The sequence below is a fragment of the Leptodactylus fuscus genome, chromosome 2, assembly GCF_031893055.1.
Source record: "Leptodactylus fuscus isolate aLepFus1 chromosome 2, aLepFus1.hap2, whole genome shotgun sequence".
In the NCBI taxonomy this organism is placed as follows: Eukaryota; Metazoa; Chordata; class Amphibia; order Anura; family Leptodactylidae; genus Leptodactylus; species Leptodactylus fuscus.
In genome coordinates this window covers 282916726-282939991 of record NC_134266.1, presented here as the reverse complement: position 1 = coordinate 282939991, position 23266 = coordinate 282916726, and the positions used below count along the sequence as shown (strand labels likewise).

At 49.2% G+C, this 23266-nt stretch overlaps 2 protein-coding genes and 1 pseudogene across 4 annotated transcripts in view; all 3 read right to left on the bottom strand.

Moving 5' to 3' along the window:
• Positions 1-15910, bottom strand: part of LOC142196126 (uncharacterized) — a 51267-nt gene extending 35357 nt beyond the window's left edge. The window contains exons 1-5 of the mRNA XM_075266351.1: positions 15518-15910; positions 14251-14418; positions 14044-14167; positions 13829-13929; positions 13447-13531 (exon numbers count right to left, since the gene is read on the bottom strand). Coding sequence (XP_075122452.1) covers positions 13447-13531; positions 13829-13929; positions 14044-14167; positions 14251-14418; positions 15518-15826 — 787 coding nt within the window. The 5' untranslated portion in view covers positions 15827-15910. The remainder of the gene's footprint in view (positions 1-13446; positions 13532-13828; positions 13930-14043; positions 14168-14250; positions 14419-15517) is intronic.
• RPL31 (ribosomal protein L31) overlaps positions 1-23266 on the bottom strand; it is a 364588-nt gene that overhangs the window by 64986 nt on the left and 276336 nt on the right. The window lies entirely within an intron of this gene.
• Positions 9190-23266, bottom strand: part of LOC142196122 (uncharacterized) — a 783446-nt pseudogene continuing 769369 nt past the window's right edge.

Sequence of the window (23266 nt, the reverse complement as noted above, 5' to 3'; positions counted from 1 at the left end):
ATGGGGCTGTATACAGGAGGAGAGGGCTTACATGGGGGTGTATACAGGAGGAGAGGGCTTACATGGGGCTGTATACAGGAGAGGGCTTACATGGGGGTGTATACAGGAGGAGAGGGCTTACATGGGACTGTATACAGAAGGAGAGGGATTACATGGGGTGTATACAGGAGGAGAGGGCTTACATGGGACTGTATACAGGAGGAGAGGGCTTACATGGAGGTGTATACAGGAGGAGAGGGCTTACATGGGGGTGTATACAGGAGGAGAGGGCTTACATGGGGTGTATACAGGAGGAGAGGGCTTACATGGAGGTGTATACAGGAGGAGAGGGCTTACATGGGGGTGTATACAGGAGGAGGGGGCTTACATGGGGTGTATACAGGAGGAGAGGGCTTACATGGGGTGTATACAGGAGGAGAGGGCTTACATGGGGTGTATACAGGAGGAGAGGGCTTACATGGGGGTGTATACAGGAGGAGAGGGCTTACATGGGGGTGTATACAGGAGGAGAGGGCTTACATGGGGTGTATACAGGAGGAGAGGGCTTACATGGGGGTGTATACAGGAGGAGAGGGCTTACATGGGACTGTATACAGGAGGAGAGGGCTTACATGGGGGTGTATACAGGAGGAGAGGGCTTACATGGGGCTGTATACAGGAGGAGAGGGCTTACATGGGACTGTATACAGGAGGAGAGGGCTTACATGGGGGTGTATACAGGAGGAGAGGGCTTACATGGGGCTGTATACAGGAGGAGAGGGCTTACATGGGGCTGTATACAGGAGGAGAGGGCTTACATGGGGGTGTATACAGGAGGAGAGGGCTTACATGGGGGTGTATACAGGAGGAGAGGGCTTACATGGGGCTGTATACAGGAGGAGAGGGCTTACATGGGGCTGTATACAGGAGGAGAGGGCTTACATGGGGTGTATACAGGAGGAGAGGGCTTACATGGGGGTGTATACGGGAGGAGAGGGCTTACATGGAGGTGTATACGGGAGGAGAGGGCTTACATGGGGGTGTATACGGGAGGAGAGGGCTTACATGGGGGTGTATACGGGAGGAGAGGGCTTACATGGGGGTGTATACGGGAGGAGAGGGCTTACATGGGGGTGTATACGGGAGGAGAGGGCTTACATGGGGCTGTATACGGGAGGAGAGGGCTTACATGGGGGTGTATACAGGAGGAGAGGGCTTACATGGGGTGTATACAGGAGGAGAGGGCTTACATGGAGGTGTATACAGGAGGAGAGGGCTTACATGGAGGTGTATACAGGAGGAGAGGGCTTACATGGAGGTGTATACAGGAGGAGAGGGCTTACATGGAGGTTTATACAGGAGGAGAGGGCTTACATGGGGGTGTATACAGGAGGAGAGGACTTACATGGGGTGTATACAGGAGGAGAGGGGTTACATGGGGTGTATACAGGAGGAGAGGACTTACATGGGGTGTATACAGAAGGAGAGGGCTTACATGGGGTGTATACAGGAGGAGAGGACTTACATGGGGTGTATACAGGAGGAGAGGGCTTACATGGGGTGTATACAGGAGGAGAGGGCTTACATGGGGCTGTATACAGGAGGAGAGGGCTTACATGGGGCTGTATACAGGAGGAGAGGGCTTACATGGGGGTGTATACAGGAGGAGAGGGCTTACATGGGGCTGTATACAGGAGGAGAGGGCTTACATGGGGGTGTATACAGGAGGAGAGGGCTTACATGGGGGTGTATACAGGAGAGGGCTTACATGGGGGTGTATACAGGAGGAGAGGGCTTACATGGGGCTGTATACAGGAGGAGAGGGCTTACATGGAGGTGTATACAGGAGGAGGGGGCTTACATGGAGGTGTATACAGGAGGAGAGGGCTTACATGGGGGTGTATACAGGAGGAGAGGGCTTACATGGGGGTGTATACAGGAGGAGAGGGCTTACATGGGGGTGTATACAGCAGGAGAGGGCTTACATGGGGGTGTATACAGGAGGATAGGGCTTACATGGGGGTGTATACAGGAGGAGAGGGCTTACATGGGGGTGTATACAGGAGGAGAGGGCTTACATGGGGGTGTATACAGGAGGAGAGGGCTTACATGGGGGTGTATACAGGAGGAGAGGGCTTACATGGGGGTGTATACAGGAGGAGAGGGCTTACATGGGACTGTATACAGGAGGAGAGGGCTTACATGGGGCTGTATACAGGGGGAGAGGGCTTACATGGGGGTGTATACAGGAGGAGAGGGCTTACATGGGGTGTATACAGGAGGAGAGGGCTTACATGGGGGTGTATACAGGAGGAGAGGGCTTACATGGGGGTGTATACAGGAGGAGAGGGCTTACATGGGGGTGTATACAGGAGGAGAGGGCTTACATGGGGGTGTATACAGGAGGAGAGGGCTTACATGGGGGTGTATACAGGAGGAGAGGGCTTACATGGGACTGTATACAGGAGGAGAGGGCTTACATGGGGCTGTATACAGGAGGAGAGGGCTTACATGGGGGTGTATACAGGAGGAGAGGGCTTACATGGAGGTGTATACAGGGGGAGAGGGCTTACATGGGGGTGTATACAGGAGGAGAGGGCTTACATGGGGTGTATACAGGAGGAGAGGGCTTACATGGGGGTGTATACAGGAGGAGAGGGCTTACATGGGGGTGTATACAGGAGGAGAGGGCTTACATGGGGGTGTATACAGGAGGAGAGGGCTTACATGGGGGTGTATACAGGAGGAGAGGGCTTACATGGGGTGTATACAGGAGGAGAGGGCTTACATGGGGCTGTATACAGGAGGAGAGGGCTTACATGGGGGTGTATACAGGAGGAGAGGGCTTACATGGGGGTGTATACAGGAGGAGAGGGCTTACATGGGGGTGTATACAGGAGGAGAGGGCTTACATGGGGCTGTATACAGGAGGAGAGGGCTTACATGGGACTGTATACAGGAGGAGAGGGCTTACATGGGGTGTATACAGGAGAAGAGGGCTTACATGGGGTGTATACAGGAGGAGAGGGCTTACATGGGGGTGTATACAGGAGGAGAGGGCTTACATGGGGCTGTATACAGGAGGAGAGGGCTTACATGGGACTGTATACAGGAGGAGAGGGCTTACATGGGGTGTATACAGGAGGAGAGGGCTTACATGGGGTGTATATACAGGAGGAGAGGGCTTACATGGGGGTGTATACAGGAGGAGAGGGCTTACATGGGGGTGTATACAGGGGGAGAGGGCTTACATGGGGCTGTACACAGGAGGAGAGGGCTTACATGGGACTGTATACAGGAGGAGAGGGCTTACATGGGGGTGTATACAGGGGGAAAGGGCTTACATGGGACTGTATACAGGAGGAGAGGGCTTACATGGGACTGTATACATGAGAGAGGGGTGACATAAGACTGTACGAGGGGGGACCCAAAAGTTTCCAGAATGAGTCTGCTGCGCGCGCAGTTGTTGTAGTACGCGATTCTGTAGCTAGTTATTTGTTCAGCCGCGCCTTCTCAGTCAGTGTGCCAAGCGGCGTTGATGCGGAAGGTTTCGTCTACCCGCAGTGAATTTTCTTGTAAGAGCTGTTTTGTCCAGCCGTCGTTTTTCTTCATGGAGGAGTTTTATGAGCAGCGCGGCTGTGAAGTTTTGCTTTCTGCTCGGCAAAAAAGCATCGGAAACCGTTCAGATGTTGCAGACCGCTTACAAGGATGACGCTGTGTGCCAAGCTCAAGTTTACTCGTGGTTCACCCGCTTTAAAAATGGTGAAATGTCAATTGATGATCAGCCGCGTTCTGGACGTCCGGCAACTTCCCAAACGGACGAAAGTGTCCAAAAAATCAATGAGTTTGTGCGTGAAGATCGACGACGAACCATTGAGGTAATCGAAGAGTTGTCTGGAGTGAGTTGGAGCCGATTCAGTGCATTTTATCGGAGGATTTGGGCAGGTCACGGATCGCTGCAAAGATTGTGCTGCGACTCTTCACTGATCAACAGAAAGAGCGTCGCATCGAAACCATGAAAGTGCCGTGTCATGAAAGAACATGCCGAAACCGACCCAGAATTTTTTTCTAAAATTATTACGGGAGATGAGTCTTGGTGCTATGCTTACAACCCGGAGACCAAACAACAATCACGCCACTGGAAGACGCCATCCTCGCCCCGCACCAAAAAGTCTTGTCAAGTGAAGTCCAATGGGAAGACAATGGTCATTTGTTTTTTTGATGCGAAAGGGATTGTGCACTCGGAATTCGTTCCAACAGGTCAGACCGTCAACCAGGTTTTCTACTTGGGGGTTCTCAAGAGGTTGCGCAACAGTGTGCGGCGAAAAAGGCCCGAAATGTGGCAGTCTGGTGATTGGTTTTTCTACCACGACAATGCCCCAGCCCACACCGCCATCTCGGTGACCACTGTCATGGCAAGAAACGGCATGGCTGTCTTGCCCCACCCACCCTATTCACCCGATACGGCTCTCAGTGACTTTTTTTAATTCCCACGAATGAAGAGGAACCTCAAGGAGAAGCGTTTTGCTGATGTGGAGGAGGTGAAGAGGAAAACGACAGAGGCGCTTGCACACATCAAAGTAGATGTTTTGAACAATGGCAGACGAGATTTGACAAGTGTATTGCCGCTAAAGGAGAGAACTATGAAGGAGATTGAAGGAATTTTATACAAAAATAAATAAATACACGCTTCAAAAACAACTTTTCTGGAAACTTTTGGGTCCCCCCCTTGTATGTTGGCTGATGAGTGATGTGTTGTATATGGGGTTCCTGCCCCTGTGTGCTGTCAGGACAGGGGAACTGTTAGTCAAATCCCTCTCCCTATAAGAGGTCAGAGAGACCCCTCCTCCCCCACGTGTTATTTTCTGTCCTGTGTGTTGGGACAGGAGTTGGAGGCTCTGTGGCCTCCTGTATGGTTTGGAAGAAGGAGTCTTAAAGTCTTCTTTATTCCCCTTTGTCTTTCGTCTTACTAGCTTTTGCAGGCTGTTGCTGACATTCTTCTGCTGTGTTGCAGCTCACTCTTTGCCCTGCAGTAAGGTGCCGAGTCCTCTCCAGCTTTTCCTCTGTGTCCAGTGCAGAAACTAAAAGCAGTCATTTCATTTGCTATGGGCGCTGTGTCAGCTTCCGGTTGTTTTTGTCAATGCCCGTGCGCGCTCTCCTGTGCTGCAGTCACAGCCATGGAAGTAGAGTCACTGCCATTATGGTCAGAACCTGGTAACCCAAGGAGACCGGCTCTGCCAGGACCTGAAACGATTCAACCTGACAGCCTGGAGGTTGACTGCTCCCTATGCAGACATGGAGGATTGTCTCAGGCCGTCTGCAGAACGTTAGCCTGTTCTAGAGCAGAATCTACAAACAGAAGTTATCAGAGGATTTGGAAAATCTATCAGAATTGGTGTTTGGAGAAGCGGCTGGAAAACTTTTCATTGGTTTCTATTCTGGAGTTCCTACAAAATGCCCTGGATAAAGGCCTTACTCCTGCTACCTTAAAGGCATGTGTTGCCGCTCTATCTGCTTCATTAGGTATATGGTTATCCCAGAACCATCTAATCTCCCAATTCTTGAAAGGAGCTTCTAGGCTCCGACCTTCTGTTCAGATTCCTGTTCCGCAATGGGATTTGGCTAAAGTTCTTCAGGGGCTTTGTGTCGCTCCATTTGAACCTCTTCAGTAGGTAGACCTGAAGTACCTAACCTATCAGGTATCTTTCCTCTTAGCCATAACCTCTGCTAAGAGGGTTGGGGAGCTCCAGGCCTTAGCAGCCTCTGATCCCTACCTCGCCTTCTTTTCTGACAGGGGGCAGTTCCACTTTTTGCAAGGATTTTTGCCGTAGGCGCCATCCGGGCATAACATAAAACAAGGTGATTTCTTTACCATGATTTTTTTCTTCTTGTTCCGAGGAAGAAGAGAAATTGCGTACCTTAGACTCGGTAAGAGGCCTGTGTATCTATCTGGAGTAGGGTTGAGCGGTCATGTTCGGAAAAGATCGGATTCCGATCGAGAAAATTTCACGATCGCCATCGGAATCGATATGTGGGATCGAGATTGGTGATTTTTCCCACAATGCTTTGCTTAGCCTTCACACTGAATATACGCTGTATATTCAGTGTGAAGGCTCCACTGCAGTTCCATAGGAATGAATGGAAGCAGCCGACACACAGCCTTAACCCCCTGCACGCCGGCTGCCTCCATTCATTCGAATGGAAGGCTAAACTAAATCTTTAGCAGCTACTTACCTCTAGAGATGGCTGCTCCGGTGCCCTACTTCTTGCCTCGCTGCCCCGACTCCCAGGTTAGTGTTTAAAGCGCTAGGTAGGCAGGGCTTGTGGCTTAGAGTGTGGGCGGGTACAGGGCGGGGAGACGTGACGTCTCCCCTTCCAGTACCCGCCCACACTCTCCTAACCTGCCCACACTCTCCTAACCTGGCAGGGAGGGTGCAGCGAAGAGAGAAGAGCAGCATGGAGCAGCAGCGAGGCGAAGAATGAAGGCACGGGGCACAGGACCAGCCATCTCTGGAGGTAAGTGGACACCAGGGGGTAGGATTGTTTTTAAAATCCGATCAACGATTAATAAAAAAAAATCCCATTGACTTGCATGGGGATCGAGATCGAGTTCGAATGAAAAATGATCGGAAATCGGATTTTAAAATCGATCCTGAAAAGTCAAGATCGGCTCAACCCTAATCTGGAGCGCACCAAAACCTTCAGGAAGTCTGAGAACTTACTAATTCATTTCTCTGCACATAATAAGGGGGTTAAACGAAGCAATTCTTTACGCTTTTCATTCGCAGGGTTTAGCTGCTCCTGATTTTCTGCGTGCTCATTCTACCAGAGCAGTGGCTACTTGCCGAGGGGCATTCTGTGTCGCTGGAGCAGATATGTGCTGCCACCACCTGGAGTTCTCACCTTACATTTGTTAGACATTACAGACTAGATTGGTGTATCTCAGAGGCTGTTGCCTTTGGGCAAACAATTTTGTCCTCTGCAGGCCAAGAGGTCCCTCCCTAGAGGGGTTTTTCTTGCCATCTCCACATTCATTGTGCTGCTGATGGACGTAGGGGGGAATGGAAGATTATGTAGATGATCTGTTTCCCTTAGTCCAAACAGCAGCACAAGCTTCCCTCCCATTTTTTAAGTTTTCTGAAGATCTTTTCGGAATTATTTTACTTTATAATTAACACAGGGAATGACGGAAAGCAGAACGAAGTCAATTCACACAATGGGACAGAGGACCCTGCTCACAAGAGCTTACAATCTATGGGGTAGAGGCGGTGACACGAGGTAGAAGGGGCGGTATAGAGGGTAGCGGATTATATAGTGATGACAGGAGACTGGAGAAGGTGTGAGGGGAAAGGGTCACTACAACAGGTCATAGGGTGAGCAGAAGAGAGAAGGCGGGAGACTTCATCTTCTGCAACTGGTTCAAAAGATGAGAATGAACAGGATGAAGTGTGATAGGTGAGGGGGACCAATGGAGTGGTAGGTGTGTGGAGGCCAAGAAGCGTAGTGATCCAGAAATTGGTAGGATGAGTCAGGTGCATGGTAGATCATGGTAGACCATGAGAGAGGGCAGAAAAATGTGGTGTAGAGGACCTCAAATGTGGGGAATGTGAGTGAGAGTACTGGGGGGATGATCTGAAAAGTGCACTGTGATGAATGGGTGGGTGATTTGTGGTATAATAGTCCTTGGGGTCTCATCTTCCCCTGATTTGGTGGCAGGCGGACACCTATTGGGCAGTGATCTCCACAGTCGACTCTTCTTCTCCCAGTAGGATGTAGAGTTTCCTCATCTCATTAAATCAAATCAGAAGGACTTTATTGGTACCAAAGAGAGTAGTTGGTATGGGGGGGGGGGGGGGAATTGGATTGGGACGTATGGGGGGTGCATGGGTGATTAGAGGGGGCAGTAATGGGATGTCCGGGGTTGGACGGCTGATTAGAGGGGTTGGTAATGGGGTATGACGGTCCGTGGAGTCTCATCTTCCCCTCATTTGGTAGCAGCTGGACACATATTGGGCAGCGATCTCCACAGTGGACTCCTCTTCTCCCAGTAGGATGTAGAGTTTCCTCTTCTCGTCTGGGATGTGGGCATTGAGTCTTTGGAAGTAGGTGCCCTGACAGTATTTGGTGCAGTGTAGTAGGAAGTGGGCCTCATCTTCTAGGGCCCACTGGGCACAGTGTTGGCACAGTCTGTTCTCCCGTGGCTTGTACGTCTGCCTGTGTCACCCCATATCCATCTCTAGGCTGATTAGCATATGAATAAAAACGGACTTATTCAAAATCTACTGAGACAATTTACATACAAAAGGTAGGTGTGGAATAAACTTTCTAAAGGTTATGCAAGGATGTGATTAGTTAAAAATGACTTTTTCCGATGATAGAGCCCCTTTAAGGGATAGAACAGGATCCGGTACCTCAGGGATTCACTGATTTCTGCAGGACTGCACATTCAGTAAGCCACAGCCTGACTCCTACTCCATAAATGACTGACAACCTTGGTCAGACAAATGCGATAAAGCTAAACATATTTTGAGGGCAAAGTCTTTAAGTTCTTTTCTGACCCTGACTCTTCAGCCCTGTATACTGTGGTAGATTCAGGCTTCATTGGGGTCCACTCATACTAGAGAGGACTCCCTCAAAATATCAACATGGGCATTGGGACGCAAAGGGTTGAAACTGATGGCCAAGCTGTCCTTTTGAGAACATCAGAGCAGGGATAGCTTCTTCAGGTTCTACGTGTTATCAAGTGGACTCTTTCCACCTTTGATCTACAGTCTAACAACCTACCACACTGTCCTTTTGAGGGCGAGTCCAGGGTCGGAATAGGGAAATTATATATTTATAACCAATTGGGAAATTCTTGCCTTTCACAGCTACAATGGACCCATACTGGAGTCTACCATATGTGATGCTGTATATTCTATCATATTTAGCCTGTCTGTGACTATTCCTGTTGTTCTGGCTTAGTGGTCAGCCGTCGTCGAAAACCATCAAAACTGTACAGATGGTGCTGAAGAAGATCCCTGATTATTGGATCAGTAATTCTGCTGGTTTTCTGTCACAAACTCCCAATATAGGGACCATTACACTAAGAACAATAAGAGGACGTTACAGTGTGTAACATCCAGCGAGGGCACATTATACTGTATGGTGCCATTAAGATCAGAAAACTGAGTGAGGGATATTATAATATGGGACAAGTACATGACTCAACAGATCGAGTGATGGCAGGACAGCCTCAACAATTTTATTGCACAACCGATGCCAGAACAGGTAGCATGCCATACAGTCCATAAAACAAGGTGCAGTCCCATCGAACACACAGGAGATGAATTACAGTCCACCCACTCTCTAGGCCATATATAGTTCACCATTATCCATCGGAGGTGCTGGCCATAGTCTCTGTTTCTTTCTCCTATAGGTTCCTTTTCAGTATGCCTTGGAGTGCTGGCCTCAGCTTTCCTTAGGTATGGGTGTAGTCCACAAAAACAACTCCTCTTTCCAGCAGACCACCATAGAATCTTCTTCCAGAGTCACCTCTCGGTCTCTCAGGAAAAGGGGATCATCCATCTGTATACCCTTCAGATACCATTCAGGTCTACAACCAGGACTATCTATCCTCTACCAGGTCAACTCCTTATATCCGTAAGTGGGGGAACAAATTTGGTTAATTTCTAGTGTCCCCTAAGCTGAGAAGGGTGCGGGTCCTGCTGGGAGCGTCTCCAACATATAGACAAACAGATTCACAAATGTGAAGCCCAGTCGTGTTATGAGTCGGCATCCTACAATCTCCACAGGGGGTCAGGAAGAGTAATGGATGCGAGGGTGCCAAGGAACCAACGAAGACTGAATTATCTCCCCCCCCCATTGTGTTCATTTCATGGCTGTCTAATACAGAACAGTACAAATGGACAACATGTACATCAAAATAAATATAAAATAATTATTATAAGTGCCGACATGAATCCAATATAATAGATTACCACAGAGCCCCCTTAGTGACCCCCACAGTAATGACTTCTTAGTGTCCAGAATATACTATAAAACCACCTTAGTGACCATCCAACCATGTAATGCATACTTAGTGACCCAGCCACAATAGGTTAGTGGTACAAACCACCCTTTTAAGATAACCCACCCACTAAACTATATCTGTATTTCTTTTGTTTATATATTATTTCCATACTGGCTTCTGCACATGCCCTCGAGCCATCAATGCCTGACAGCAGAGATAAGAGAGACAGGACAGATGTTGGTGCACATGCGCGAAAATATATGGTTTAGAGATTTCAGCTGTCCTTAATATCAGACAACAAGGCAATATGCAAGTCTAGGGTCGGCTGGATTGTGGTTGGGGGTCATACTATCTGCAGATGACGAATATTATCTAGGTATCTAAATTATCTATGTGGCTTAGTGTCTAGCACTGTTCCCTTGCAGCGTGGTGGGGTCAATTCCGACCAAGGACAATCTCTAGCCAAGGACAACGTCTGTATGTTCTCCACATGTTTGTGTGGGTTTCCTTCGAATACTTCCTTCCACATGCCAAATATATACCAAAAGGCAAATTGGCTTACCAAAAAAACAACATTGTGAGAGGGAGGGATGAGCACCATTGACTTCTCCACCCCAAATGTTAGTCATAGTCACTGAAGGTATTTCCCAAAATACTCATTAGGGACAGGACAGACTATAAAGATTGGAATAACCATCAAAAAAACATCACAATGTTGTGACTAAACCATTTCACACATCTCCCCTGTGTGGATTCTCTGATGTTTATACAGATCCGATTTCTGTGCAAAACCTTTCCCACAATTAGAACACGCAAATGGCTTCTCTCCTGTGTGAATTCTCCGATGTCTAATAAAATTTGATATATTGGTAAAACGTTTCCCACATTCAGGACATGGAAAGGGCTTCTCCCCTGTGTGAGTTCTCAGATGTGCTATTAGACTTGATTTATAAGTAAAGCACTTGCCGCATTCACTACATGAATATGGCTTCTCTCCTGTGTGAATTCTCTGATGATTATCAACCCCGGATTTGTTGGTGAAACGTTTTCCACATTCGCGACATGCAAATAGATTCTCCCCTGTGTGAACTCGCTGATGGATCTGAAGAGTAACTTTTTGTAAGAAGCATTTTCCACACTGTGCACATGAAAATGGCTTCTCTCCTGTGTGAATTCTTTGATGATTCCTAAGACCTGATTTTTGAGTAAAACACTTCTCACATTCAGTACATGAATACGGCTTCTCGCCAGTGTGAGTTTTTAGATGTTCATTAAGATTTGATTTCTGATTAAAACATTTCCCGCATTCTGAACATGAATATCGCTTCTCTCCTGTGTGAATTCTCAGATGTACCTGAAGAGCACCTTTAAGCCAAAAACCTTTCCCACATACGGGACATGAAAAAGGTTTGTCCCCCGTGTGACTTCTCTTATGTTCAACAAAAGCTAAATCATTGGTAAACGTTTTTCTACATTTACGACATGAAAACGTCTTCTCCCCCGTGTGACTTCTCTGATGTAGCAGAAGACCTGATTTCTGGGCAAAACACTTCCCACATTCTGGACATGAAAATGGCTTCTCTCCTGTGTGAATTCTCCGATGTTTAACAAGAACATCTTTCCTACTAAAAGATTTCCCACATTCTGAACATGTAAATGGACGATCATCTCCGTGAATCTTCAGGTGACTGGTAAGATAGGACTTCTTTTTAAAAATTTTTCCACATTGTGAACATGCAAAATTTTCCTCCAGTCTATGTCCAGTTGGTGGATGATCACCTTCTCCTTCGTGATGGGCATAGAACATGAGATGTCCATGGTAGGCACTTATCTCATCTTCCCCTGGAAAAAAATACAATCACAGATCAGAGTTGGACCTAGAATATATATGTACTATGTGCTGTGTCGGAAAATGTCATTTTTGTAGAGAATCACACTGCAAAACAGATATATTACGTGATGGTGAGGCGATATCAAGTCAGCTCATAGACATGATGGAATAGATACATCAAGGGATGTGAGTAGATATCCAGCCAGCTCCTACACATGGTGGAACAAATATACACAATAAGGCAGATTACTAATCCCGTGTAATAGTAGATTAAGCATTATTATTGTAGACAGTTTTATACTGCTCCAGCTTTATCACAGTCACTGATCCTAGATCGTACATTGTGCCAGATCACAATTCCTGTGTGGTAGTAGACAGTGTAATATTACACAAAACAGTTTTATACTGCTCCAGATTTATCACAGTGACTGATGCTGAATTATAAATATGATGAATTGTCTGTCTTGACTAACTTTGTACCACCCATTGAATAGGTTAGTTTACAGAAAAAGTTCCAAACTTTTGGCACGTGGTAGGGCATCTTCCAATTTCCTAACAGACTTCACCCTCTTTGATCACCCACTCAAATCATAAAAAGTACCTAAATGGCTGTTAAATGTAGTGCAATGTGTACTGTGTGCTCAGCCGTGTATCTAATCCTCAGCTGTGTAGTACTGTGTGCTGAGCTGTGTGTCTAATCCTCCACCGTATGATACTGTATGCTGAGTCGTGTGTCTAATTCTCTGGCGTGTGATACTGTGTGTTGAGCCGTGTAGCTAATCCTCTGATGCGTGTATCTTAGTTTGGATATCAGTGTTGAATTGTGCATGTGGTGTGACCGTGAATTTGGCAGTTGGAATAGGAGTGAAAGACTTGTTTTGGGAATGCTGTATCTCAGCAACGGTACATCCAAGAGAGACGAGACGTGGTCTAAAACCTTCCCAGACACCTGATGCATCTGGGTGCCAAATTTAGGGAAGTTCGATCCAGCCGTTTGGTCATAGAGGACAGACGGACAGAAACTCAGTTTTATATATAGAAGAAAATACCTATATTCTATGGGTCAGATAAATTACAGTGATACCAAATAGGTAGAGGGGATTTTCATGCTTTTTCAATCAACAGAGCTGTCTGGGGGCTTTTATCTGGAGGAGAGTGATCCACCAAGGGACCTGAATGACGTAGAGCCGGATCATTGACCAATGGTGGATCCTTTTGACTATAATGGTATCATAGGAGTACCCAAAGAAGCTTGGTATGTTTTGGGATATGACTTTTATTTTTATATTTTAGAGGTATAAATAAAAAAAATTTAAATAATATTCATGCATTTACCATGTTGGTTAAAAAACGTGATAATTTGTCAAAAAATTTAAATCTCAATTTTTTCTAAGTTTATGGGCGATTTTAATTTCATTTTCTTGTTTAAAAAAAAAATACAAGTATACAAGTGCTGGCACTGGAGGAGTGCAGTTTTCTAGATCTTTCACTGTTGACCTCAATGACGGACTGATGATTGTAGCCGATGGCTGGGATAGATCGCTGGCTAAACGGGCAGTGGATGACTGCTCTAATGGAGGGTGTGGGGCAGGAAGAAAAAACAAGATGGATGAAAGGCTCTTACCAGTCTCTGACACTGATATGGGAATCTCCAGTCCACTCGTCGCTCTACTGTCATCACTGTCCTGGAAAGATCCAAAATAAAGGACCTAAGAAGAAGAAGGTCCCGAGTTTATCTTATATCCAGGAGATGATGTAAACCCCAGAAAGTCATGGAGACAAGCTAGACATTTATCTACACTGAAGATCAACTACCAAGTAGACAACCAAACAGGTGGAAGTTCACCACAATCTATTATGGAACCATAAACCATTTGTAGCCACGACCGAGCACAGCCAACAATATTATCCAATAGAGCGGACACTCCACTGCTGCTGAGACGTGTAGTAGAAAGCTTCATGGCATCAATCTATAGAGGATTTACAGACCTCTCAGCTTCATCTACCTGAGGATCCAGTGGGACATTCAGCTCTGGATCCTCTGGACAATCCTGGGAATATGGAGAACTGGGACATCTCTCTGGTGGATTGCTTGGACTGGATCCATCTATAGGAAATATACACAGTGACTGAATACATTGTCTATATGTGATGAGCAGATGATGGGGAGTCTAGGTGACCCTCATACCTGGTCTCCTCTATCAGGAAGGTCTCCTCTTACCTGCTGATGTGAGGGGCTGCTGATCCTCCATCATCACCTCCTTGTACAGATCCTTGTGTCCTTCTAAATACTCCCACTCCTCCATGGAGAAATAGACAGTGACATCCTGACACCTTATAGGAACCTGACAACACAATGACACAGTCATCCCCAGAGCCCTCCCTTGGTGTTCTTGTATAATGTCCCAGCATTCCCAGCAGCGCTCACCTCTCCGCTCAGCAGCTCAGTGATCCTGCTGGTAAGTTCTAGGATCTTCTGCTCATGTCTCAGTGAATGAGGTGGAGGCTCGGTGATGGGGCTCGGGGTCCTGCTCCCTCCTCCTGACACACGGGGTGTCACACACTCACCAGACGACTTCTTCACTACTGTGTAATCCTGTGTATGGTGAGACACTACAGGTCACTACAGAGAGTCTAAGAATCCTTCACCTGTCCAGTCATTGCCCTGGTTTATTCCTAGAGATAAGAGCGATGTCATGTGAGACTCTCACCTCTCCAGTGATCAAGGAGATGATCTCCAGGGCCAGCTCTAATATCCTGGTAGACATGTGGTTTCTGGCCTCGGCCATCCCTGGTGGGTCACTGATGGAGAGGACCATTGTCTTGTATCTGGGGGAGAACAAGGAGGACGAGGGTAAGATCCCGTCTGGAATAATAAATGTCTACTCTGAGTATACAATAGAGGAGACTTACTGTATATAACAATGACAATGTGCGGCTCGTTATTGAATTAGAGGATTTTTATGGATTCTGACTGACCATGGTCATAGTCGATGGTTTGGCCTAGCTACTCCATAGCCTGTATTACAGAGAACCTGTCACCAGGATTTTGGCCCCTAAACCTACAGAACGTCCTTATTATGTGGCATTGACTGAAAATGTGCACAGTGTTCATGTACTGGTAGATGCTGGGGGTTTAGTCCTGTCCTGGAGGATGGGCCAATGTCAGACCTCACCAGTCACAGCGGTGGTCACAGTGTCAGTAATACTTTGCACAGTGAAGGGTTAAACATTTCCTGACGTCTGTCCCGGCTGTAGGGTTTCTGCAGTACAAAGTCATAACAAGCACCAGATACCCCGAGTAATAAATAATTAACCCCTAAGTAACCGTGAATGGACACAACTGCGGCACCTGAGACGTTACAGGCACTTTCACTTTTTTTTTGATCAATGATCACAAGTAGAAGCCCCAAAAGCCAAATCCCAAATAAATGTCAGTAAAACACATCAGGAATCTCCGCGAACAAAACCTAGAAGAATATACTGGAGATGGCGAACGCCGGAACAAGATAAAATAAAAAACAACTAAATACCTAAATCGACATTTGGCAAAGACTAGAAATGGTTGTTTTTTCTCAAATTATCAACTTCTTTTTTTTTTTTTAAAGTATAAAAATAGAAGAAAAAGACAATAAAAATGTAGTTTCGCCGTCACCGCACCGACCATTAGAATGAGCCGAACAAGTCGTATTTACCACACGGTGGGCGCCGTAAAAACAGAAGCGGTCAGATCCCGGCGCGGCGATATTATCCGGAACATTGTAGGGAACAGGAAATGGTATCAACAGGAGGGAGAAGGAGAAGAGAGAAGAGAGGTGACGGGGGGGAGACCGAAAAGGAAGGAAGGGGTTTATGAGAAAGAGAAAAATCTGAGAAAGAAGAAGAAGCGACAGGACGTAATTCACACTAATAATAATCCATGTCCTGAGCCCAGAAGTAATGTGCAGCCTGCTGGGAGTTGTAGTCCTCCCTCTCTCTCCCCCCCCCCCCCAGGTCTCCCCCATATTGTGTCGGGGCTCCCGGTCACCTCCTCTCCTCACTTACCCCCTCACTCTTCAGGGCAGGACACTCTCTACCTCACACACGTCCTCCTCATCACTAGTCATGTGACCCGGCGTGTCACCGGAAGGGGCGGGGCCTCCCAGAGGATGTACCAGTATATGAGGAGGGGGGGGGGGAGACTGTATACAGGAGGAGAGGGCTTACATGGGGCTGTATACAGGAGGAGAGGGCTTACATGGGGGTGTATACAGGAGGAGAGGGCTTACATGGGGTGTATACAGGAGGAGAGGGCTTACATGGGGCTGTATACAGGAGGAGAGGGCTTACATGGGGGTGTATACAGGAGGAGAGGGCTTACATGGGGGTGTATACAGGAGGAGAGGGCTTACATGGAGGTGTATACAGGAGGAGAGGGCTTACATGGGGTGTATACAGGAGGAGAGGGCTTACATGGGGGTGTATACAGGAGGAGAGGGCTTACATGGGGGTGTATACAGGAGGAGAGGGCTTACATGGGGGTGTATACAGGAGGAGAGGGCTTACATGGGGCTGTATACAGGAGGAGAGGGATTACATAGGGTGTATACAGGAGGAGAGGGCTTACATGGGGTGTATACAGGAGGAGAGGGCTTACATGGGACTGTATACAGGAGGAGAGGGCTTACATGGGGTGTATACAGGAGGAGAGGGCTTACATGGGACTGTATACAGGAGGAGAGGGCTTACATGGGACTGTATACAGGAGGAGAGGGCTTACATGGGGGTGTATACAGGAGGAGAGGGCTTACATGGGGGTGTATACAGGAGGAGAGGGCTTACATGGGGTTGTATACAGGAGGAGAGGGCTTACATGGGGCTGTATACAGGAGGAGAGGGCTTACATGGGGCTGTATACAGAAGGAGAGGGCTTACATGGGGGTGTATACAGGAGGAGAAGGCTTACATGGGGGTGTATACAGGAGGAGAGGGCTTACATGGGGGTGTATACAGGAGGAGAGGGCTTACATGGGGGTGTATACAGGAGGAGAGGGCTTACATGGGGGTGTATACAGGAGGAGAGGGCTTACATGGGGGTGTATACAGGAGGAGAGGGCTTACATGGGGGTGTATACAGGAGGAGAGGGCTTACATGGGGGTGTATACAGGAGGAGAGGGCTTACATGGAGGTGTATACAGGAGGAGAGGGCTTACATGGGGGTGTATACAGGAGGAGAGGGCTTACATGGAGGTGTATACAGGAGGAGAGGGCTTACATGGGGGTGTATACAGGAGGAGAGGGCTTACATGGAGGTGTATACAGGAGGAGAGGGCTTACATGGGACTGTATACAGAAGGAGAGGGCTTACATGGGGTGTATACAGGAGGAGAGGGCTTACATGGGACTGTATACAGGAGGAGAGGGCTTACATGGGACTGTATACAGGAGGAGAGGGCTTACATGGGGGTGTATACAGGAGGAGAGGGCTTACATGGAGGTGTATACAGGAGGAGAGGTCTTACATGGGACTGTATACAGGAGGAGAGGGCTTACATGGGGGTGTATACAGGAGGAGAGGGCTTACATGGGGGTGTATACAGGAGGAGAGGGCTTACATGGGACTGTATACAGGAGGAGAGGGCTTACATGGAGGTGTATACAGGAGGAGAGGGCTTACATGGGACTGTATACAGGAGGAGAGGGCTTACATGGGGGTGTATACAGGAGGAGAGGGCTTACATGGGGCCGTATACAGGAGGAGAGGGCTTACATGGGGGTGTATACAGGAGGAGAGGGCTTACATGGGGGTGTATACAGGAGGAGAGGGCTTACATGGGGTGTATACAGGAGGAGAGGGCTTACATGGGGGTGTATACAGGAGGAGAGGGCTTACATGGGGGTGTATACAGGAGGAGAGGGCTTACATGGGGGTGTATACAGGAGGAGAGGGCTTACATGGGGTGTATACAGGAGGAGAGGGCTTACATGGGGGTGTATACAGGAGGAGGGGGCTTACATGGGGTGTATACAGGAGGAGGGGGCTTACATGGGGGTGTATACAGGAGGAGAGGGCTTACATGGGGGTGTATACAGGAGGAGAGGGCTTACATGGGGGTGTATACAGGAGGAGAGGGCTTACATGGGGGTGTATACAGGAGGAGAGGGATTACATAGGGTGTATACAGGAGGAGAGGGCTTACATGGGGTGTATACAGGAGGAGAGGGCTTACATGGGGGTGTATAGAGGAGGAGAGGGCTTACATGGGGTTGTATACAGGAGGAGAGGGCTTACATGGGGGTGTATACAGGAGGAGAGGGCTTACATGGGGCTGTATACAGGAGGAGAGGGCTTACATGGGGCTGTATACAGGAGGAGAGGGCTTACATGGGGGTGTATACAGGAGGAGAGGGCTTACATGGGGGTGTATACAGGAGGAGAGGGCTTACATGGGGGTGTATACAGGAGGAGAGGGATTACATAGGGTGTATACAGGAGGAGAGGGCTTACATGGGGGTGTATAGAGGAGGAGAGGGCTTACATGGGGTTGTATACAGGAGGAGAGGGCTTACATGGGGGTGTATACAGGAGGAGAGGGCTTACATGGGGCTGTATACAGGAGGAGAGGGCTTACATGGGGCTGTATACAGGAGGAGAGAGCTTACATGGGGGTGTATACAGGAGGAGAGGGCTTACATGGGGGTGTATACAGGAGGAGAGGGCTTACATGGGGCTGTATACAGGAGGAGAGGGCTTACATGGGGCTGTATACAGGAGGAGAGAGCTTACATGGGGGTGTATACAGGAGGAGAGGGCTTACATGGGGGTGTATACAGAAGGAGAGGGCTTACATGGAGGTGTATACAGGAGGAGAGGGCTTACATGGGGGTGTATACAGGAGGAGAGGGCTTACATGGAGGTGTATACAGGAGGAGAGGGCTTACATGGGGGTGTATACAGGAGGAGAGGGCTTACATGGGGCTGTATACAGGAGGAGAGGGTTTACATGGGGGTGTATACAGGAGGAGAGGGCTTACATGGGGGTGTATACAGGAGGAGAGGGCTTACATGGGGGTGTATACAGGAGGAGAGGGCTTACATGGGGGTGTATACAGGAGGAGAGGGCTTACATGGGGGTGTATACAGGAGGAGAGGGCTTACATGGGGGTGTATACAGGAGGAGAGGGCTTACATGGGGCCGTATACAGGAGGAGAGGGCTTACATGGGGGTGTATACAGGAGGAGAGGGCTTACATGGGGGTGTATACAGGAGGAGAGGGCTTACATGGGGTGTATACAGGAGGAGAGGGCTTACATGGGGGTGTATACAGGAGGAGAGGGCTTACATGGAGGTGTATACAGGAGGAGAGGGCTTACATGGGGGTGTATACAGGAGGAGAGGGCTTACATGGGGTGTATACAGGAGGAGAGGGCTTACATGGGGGTGTATACAGGAGGAGGGGGCTTACATGGGGTGTATACAGGAGGAGGGGGCTTACATGGGGGTGTATACAGGAGGAGGGGGCTTACATGGGGTGTATACAGGAGGAGAGGGCTTACATGGGGGTGTATACAGGAGGAGAGGGCTTACATGGGGTGTATACAGGAGGAGAGGGCTTACATGGGGGTGTATACAGGAGGAGAGGGCTTACATGGAGGTGTATACAGGAGGAGAGGGCTTACATGGGGGTGTATACAGGAGGAGAGGGCTTACATGGGGTGTATACAGGAGGAGAGGGCTTACATGGGGGTGTATACAGGAGGAGGGGGCTTACATGGGGTGTATACAGGAGGAGGGGGCTTACATGGGGGTGTATACAGGAGGAGAGGGCTTACATGGAGGTGTATACAGGAGGAGAGGGCTTACATGGAGGTGTATACAGGAGGAGAGGGCTTACATGGGGGTGTATACAGGAGGAGAGGGCTTACATGGGGGTGTATACAGCAGGAGAGGGCTTACATGGAGGTGTATACAGGAGGAGAAGGCTTACATGGGGTGTATACAGGAGGAGAGGGCTTACATGGGGGTGTATACAGGAGGAGAGGGCTTACATGGGGTGTATACAGGAGGAGAGGGCTTACATGGGGTGTATACAGGAGGAGAGGGCTTACATGGGGATGTATACAGGAGGAGAGGGCTTACATGGAGGTGTATACAGGAGGAGAGGGCTTACATGGGGGTGTATACAGGAGGAGAGGGCTTACATGGAGGCGTATACAGGAGGAGAGGGCTTACATGAGGTGTATACAGGAGGAGAGGGCTTACATGGAGGCGTATACAGGAGGAGAGGGCTTACATGGAGGTGTATACAGGAGGAGAGGGCTTACATGGAGGTGTATACAGGAGGAGAGGGCTTACATGGGGGTGTATACAGGAGGAGAGGGCTTACATGGGGCTGTATACAGGAGGAGAGGGCTTACATGGGGGTGTATACAGGAGGAGAGGGCTTACATGGGGGTGTATACAGGAGGAGAGGGCTTACATGGGACTGTATACAGGAGGAGAGGGCTTACATGGGACTGTATACAGGAGGAGAGGGCTTACATGGGGGTGTATACAGGAGGAGAGGGCTTACATGGGGGTGTATACAGGAGGAGAGGGCTTACATGGAGGTGTATACAGGAGGAGAGGGCTTACATGGGGGTGTATACAGGAGGAGAGGGCTTACATGGGGTGTATACAGGAGGAGAGGGCTTACATGGTGGTGTATACAGGAGGAGAGGGCTTACATGGGGCTGTATGCAGGAGGAGAGGGCTTACATGGAGGTGTATACAGGAGGAGAGGGCTTACATGGGACTGTATACAGGAGGAGAGGGCTTACATGGAGGTGTATACAGGAGGAGAGGGCTTACATGGGGGTGTATACAGGAGGAGAGGGCTTACATGGGGGTGTATACAGGAGGAGAGGGCTTACATGGGGGTGTATACAGGAGGAGAGGGCTTACATGGGGTGTATACAGGAGGAGAGGGCTTACATGGGACTGTATACAGGAGGAGAGGGCTTACATGGAGGTGTATACAGGAGGAGAGGGCTTACATGGGGTGTATACAGGAGGAGAGGGCTTACATAGGGCTGTATACAGGAGGAGAGGGCTTACATGGGACTGTATACAGGAGGAGAGGGCTTACATGGGGCTGTATACAGGAGGAGAGGGCTTACATGGGGTGTATACAGGAGGAGAGGGCTTACATGGGGGTGTATACAGGAGGAGAGGGCTTACATGGGGTGTATACAGGAAGAGAGGGCTTACATGGGGCTGTATACAGGAGGAGAGGGCTTACATGGGGCTGTATACAGGAGGAGAGGGCTTACATGGGGGTGTATACAGGAGGAGAGGGCTTACATGGGGTGTATACAGGAGGAGAGGGCTTACATGGGGTGTATACAGGAGGAGAGGGCTTACATGGGGGTGTATACAGGAGGAGAGGGCTTACATGGGGCTGTATACAGGAGGAGAGGGCTTACATGGGGGTGTATACAGGAGGAGAGGGCTTACATGGGGGTGTATACAGGAGGAGAGGGCTTACATGGGGCTGTATACAGGAGGAGAGGGCTTACATGGGACTGTATACAGGAGGAGAGGGCTTACATGGGGCTGTATACAGGAGGAGAGGGCTTACATGGGGTGTATACAGGAGGAGAGGGCTTACATGGGGGTGTATACAGGAGGAGAGGGCTTACATGGGGTGTATACAGGAGGAGAGGGCTTACATGGGGGTGTATACAGGAGGAGAGGGCTTACATGGGGGTGTATACAGGAGGAGAGGGCTTACATGGGGCTGTATACAGGAGGAGAGGGCTTACATGGGGCTGTATACAGGAGGAGAGGGCTTACATGGGACTGTATACAGGAGGAGAGGGCTTACATGGGGCTGTATACAGGAGGAGAGGGCTTACATGGGGTGTATACAGGAGGGGAGGGCTTACATGGGGGTGTATACAGGAGGAGAGGGCTTACATGGGGTGTATACAGGAAGAGAGGGCTTACATGGGGCTGTATACAGGAGGAGAGGGCTTACATGGGGCTGTATACAGGAGGAGAGGGCTTACATGGGGGTGTATACAGGAGGAGAGGGCTTACATGGGGTGTATACAGGAGGAGAGGGCTTACATGGGGGTGTATACAGGAGGAGAGGGCTTACATGGGGGTGTATACAGGAGGAGAGGGCTTACATGGGGCTGTATACAGGAGGAGAGGGCTTACATGGGGGTGTATACAGGAGGAGAGGGCTTACATGGGGTGTATACAGGAGGAGAGGGCTTACATGGTGGTGTATACAGGAGGAGAGGGCTTACATGGGACTGTATACAGGAGGAGAGGGCTTACATGGAGGTGTATACAGGAGGAGAGGGCTTACATGGGGGTGTATACAGGAGGAGAGGGCTTACATGGGGGTGTATACAGGAGGAGAGGGCTTACATGGGGGTGTATACAGGAGGAGAGGGCTTACATGGGGTGTATACAGGAGGAGAGGGCTTACATGGGACTGTATACAGGAGGAGAGGGCTTACATGGAGGTGTATACAGGAGGAGAGGGCTTACATGGGGTGTATACAGGAGGAGAGGCTTACATGGGCTGTAAGAGGAGAGGGCTTACATGGGGCTGTATACAGGAGGAGAGGGCTTACATGGGGACTGTATACAGGAGGAGAGGGCTTACATGGGGCTGTATACAGGAGGAGAGGGCTTACATGGGGTGTATACAGGAGGAGAGGGCTTACATGGGGTGTATACAGGAGGAGAGGGCTTACATGGGGTGTATACAGGAGGAGAGGGCTTACATGGGGCTGTATACAGGAGGAGAGGGCTTACATGGGGCTGTATACAGGAGGAGAGGGCTTACATGGGGGTGTATACAGGAGGAGAGGGCTTACATGGGGGTGTATACAGGAGGAGAGGGCTTACATGGGGGTGTATACAGGAGGAGAGGGCTTACATGGGGGTGTATACAGGAGGAGAGGGCTTACATGGGGTGTATACAGGAGGAGAGGGCTTACATGGGGTGTATACAGGAGGAGAGGGCTTACATGGGGCTGTATACAGGAGGAGAGGGCTTACATGGGGCTGTATACAGGAGGAGAGGGCTTACATGGGGCTGTATACAGGAGGAGAGGGCTTACATGGGGGTGTATACAGGAGGAGAGGGCTTACATGGGGGTGTATACAGGAGGAGAGGGCTTACATGGGGCTGTATACAGGAGGAGAGGGCTTACATGGGGGTGTATACAGGAGGAGAGGGCTTACATGGGGCTGTATACAGGAGGAGAGGGCTTACATGGGGCTGTATACAGGAGGAGAGGGCTTACATGGGGGTGTATACAGGAGGAGAGGCTTACATGGAGGTGTATACAGGAGGAGAGGGCTTACATGGGGGTGTATACAGGAGGAGAGGGCTTACATGGGGTGTATACAGGAGGAGAGGCTTACATGGGGTGTATAACAGGAGGAGAGGGCTTACATGA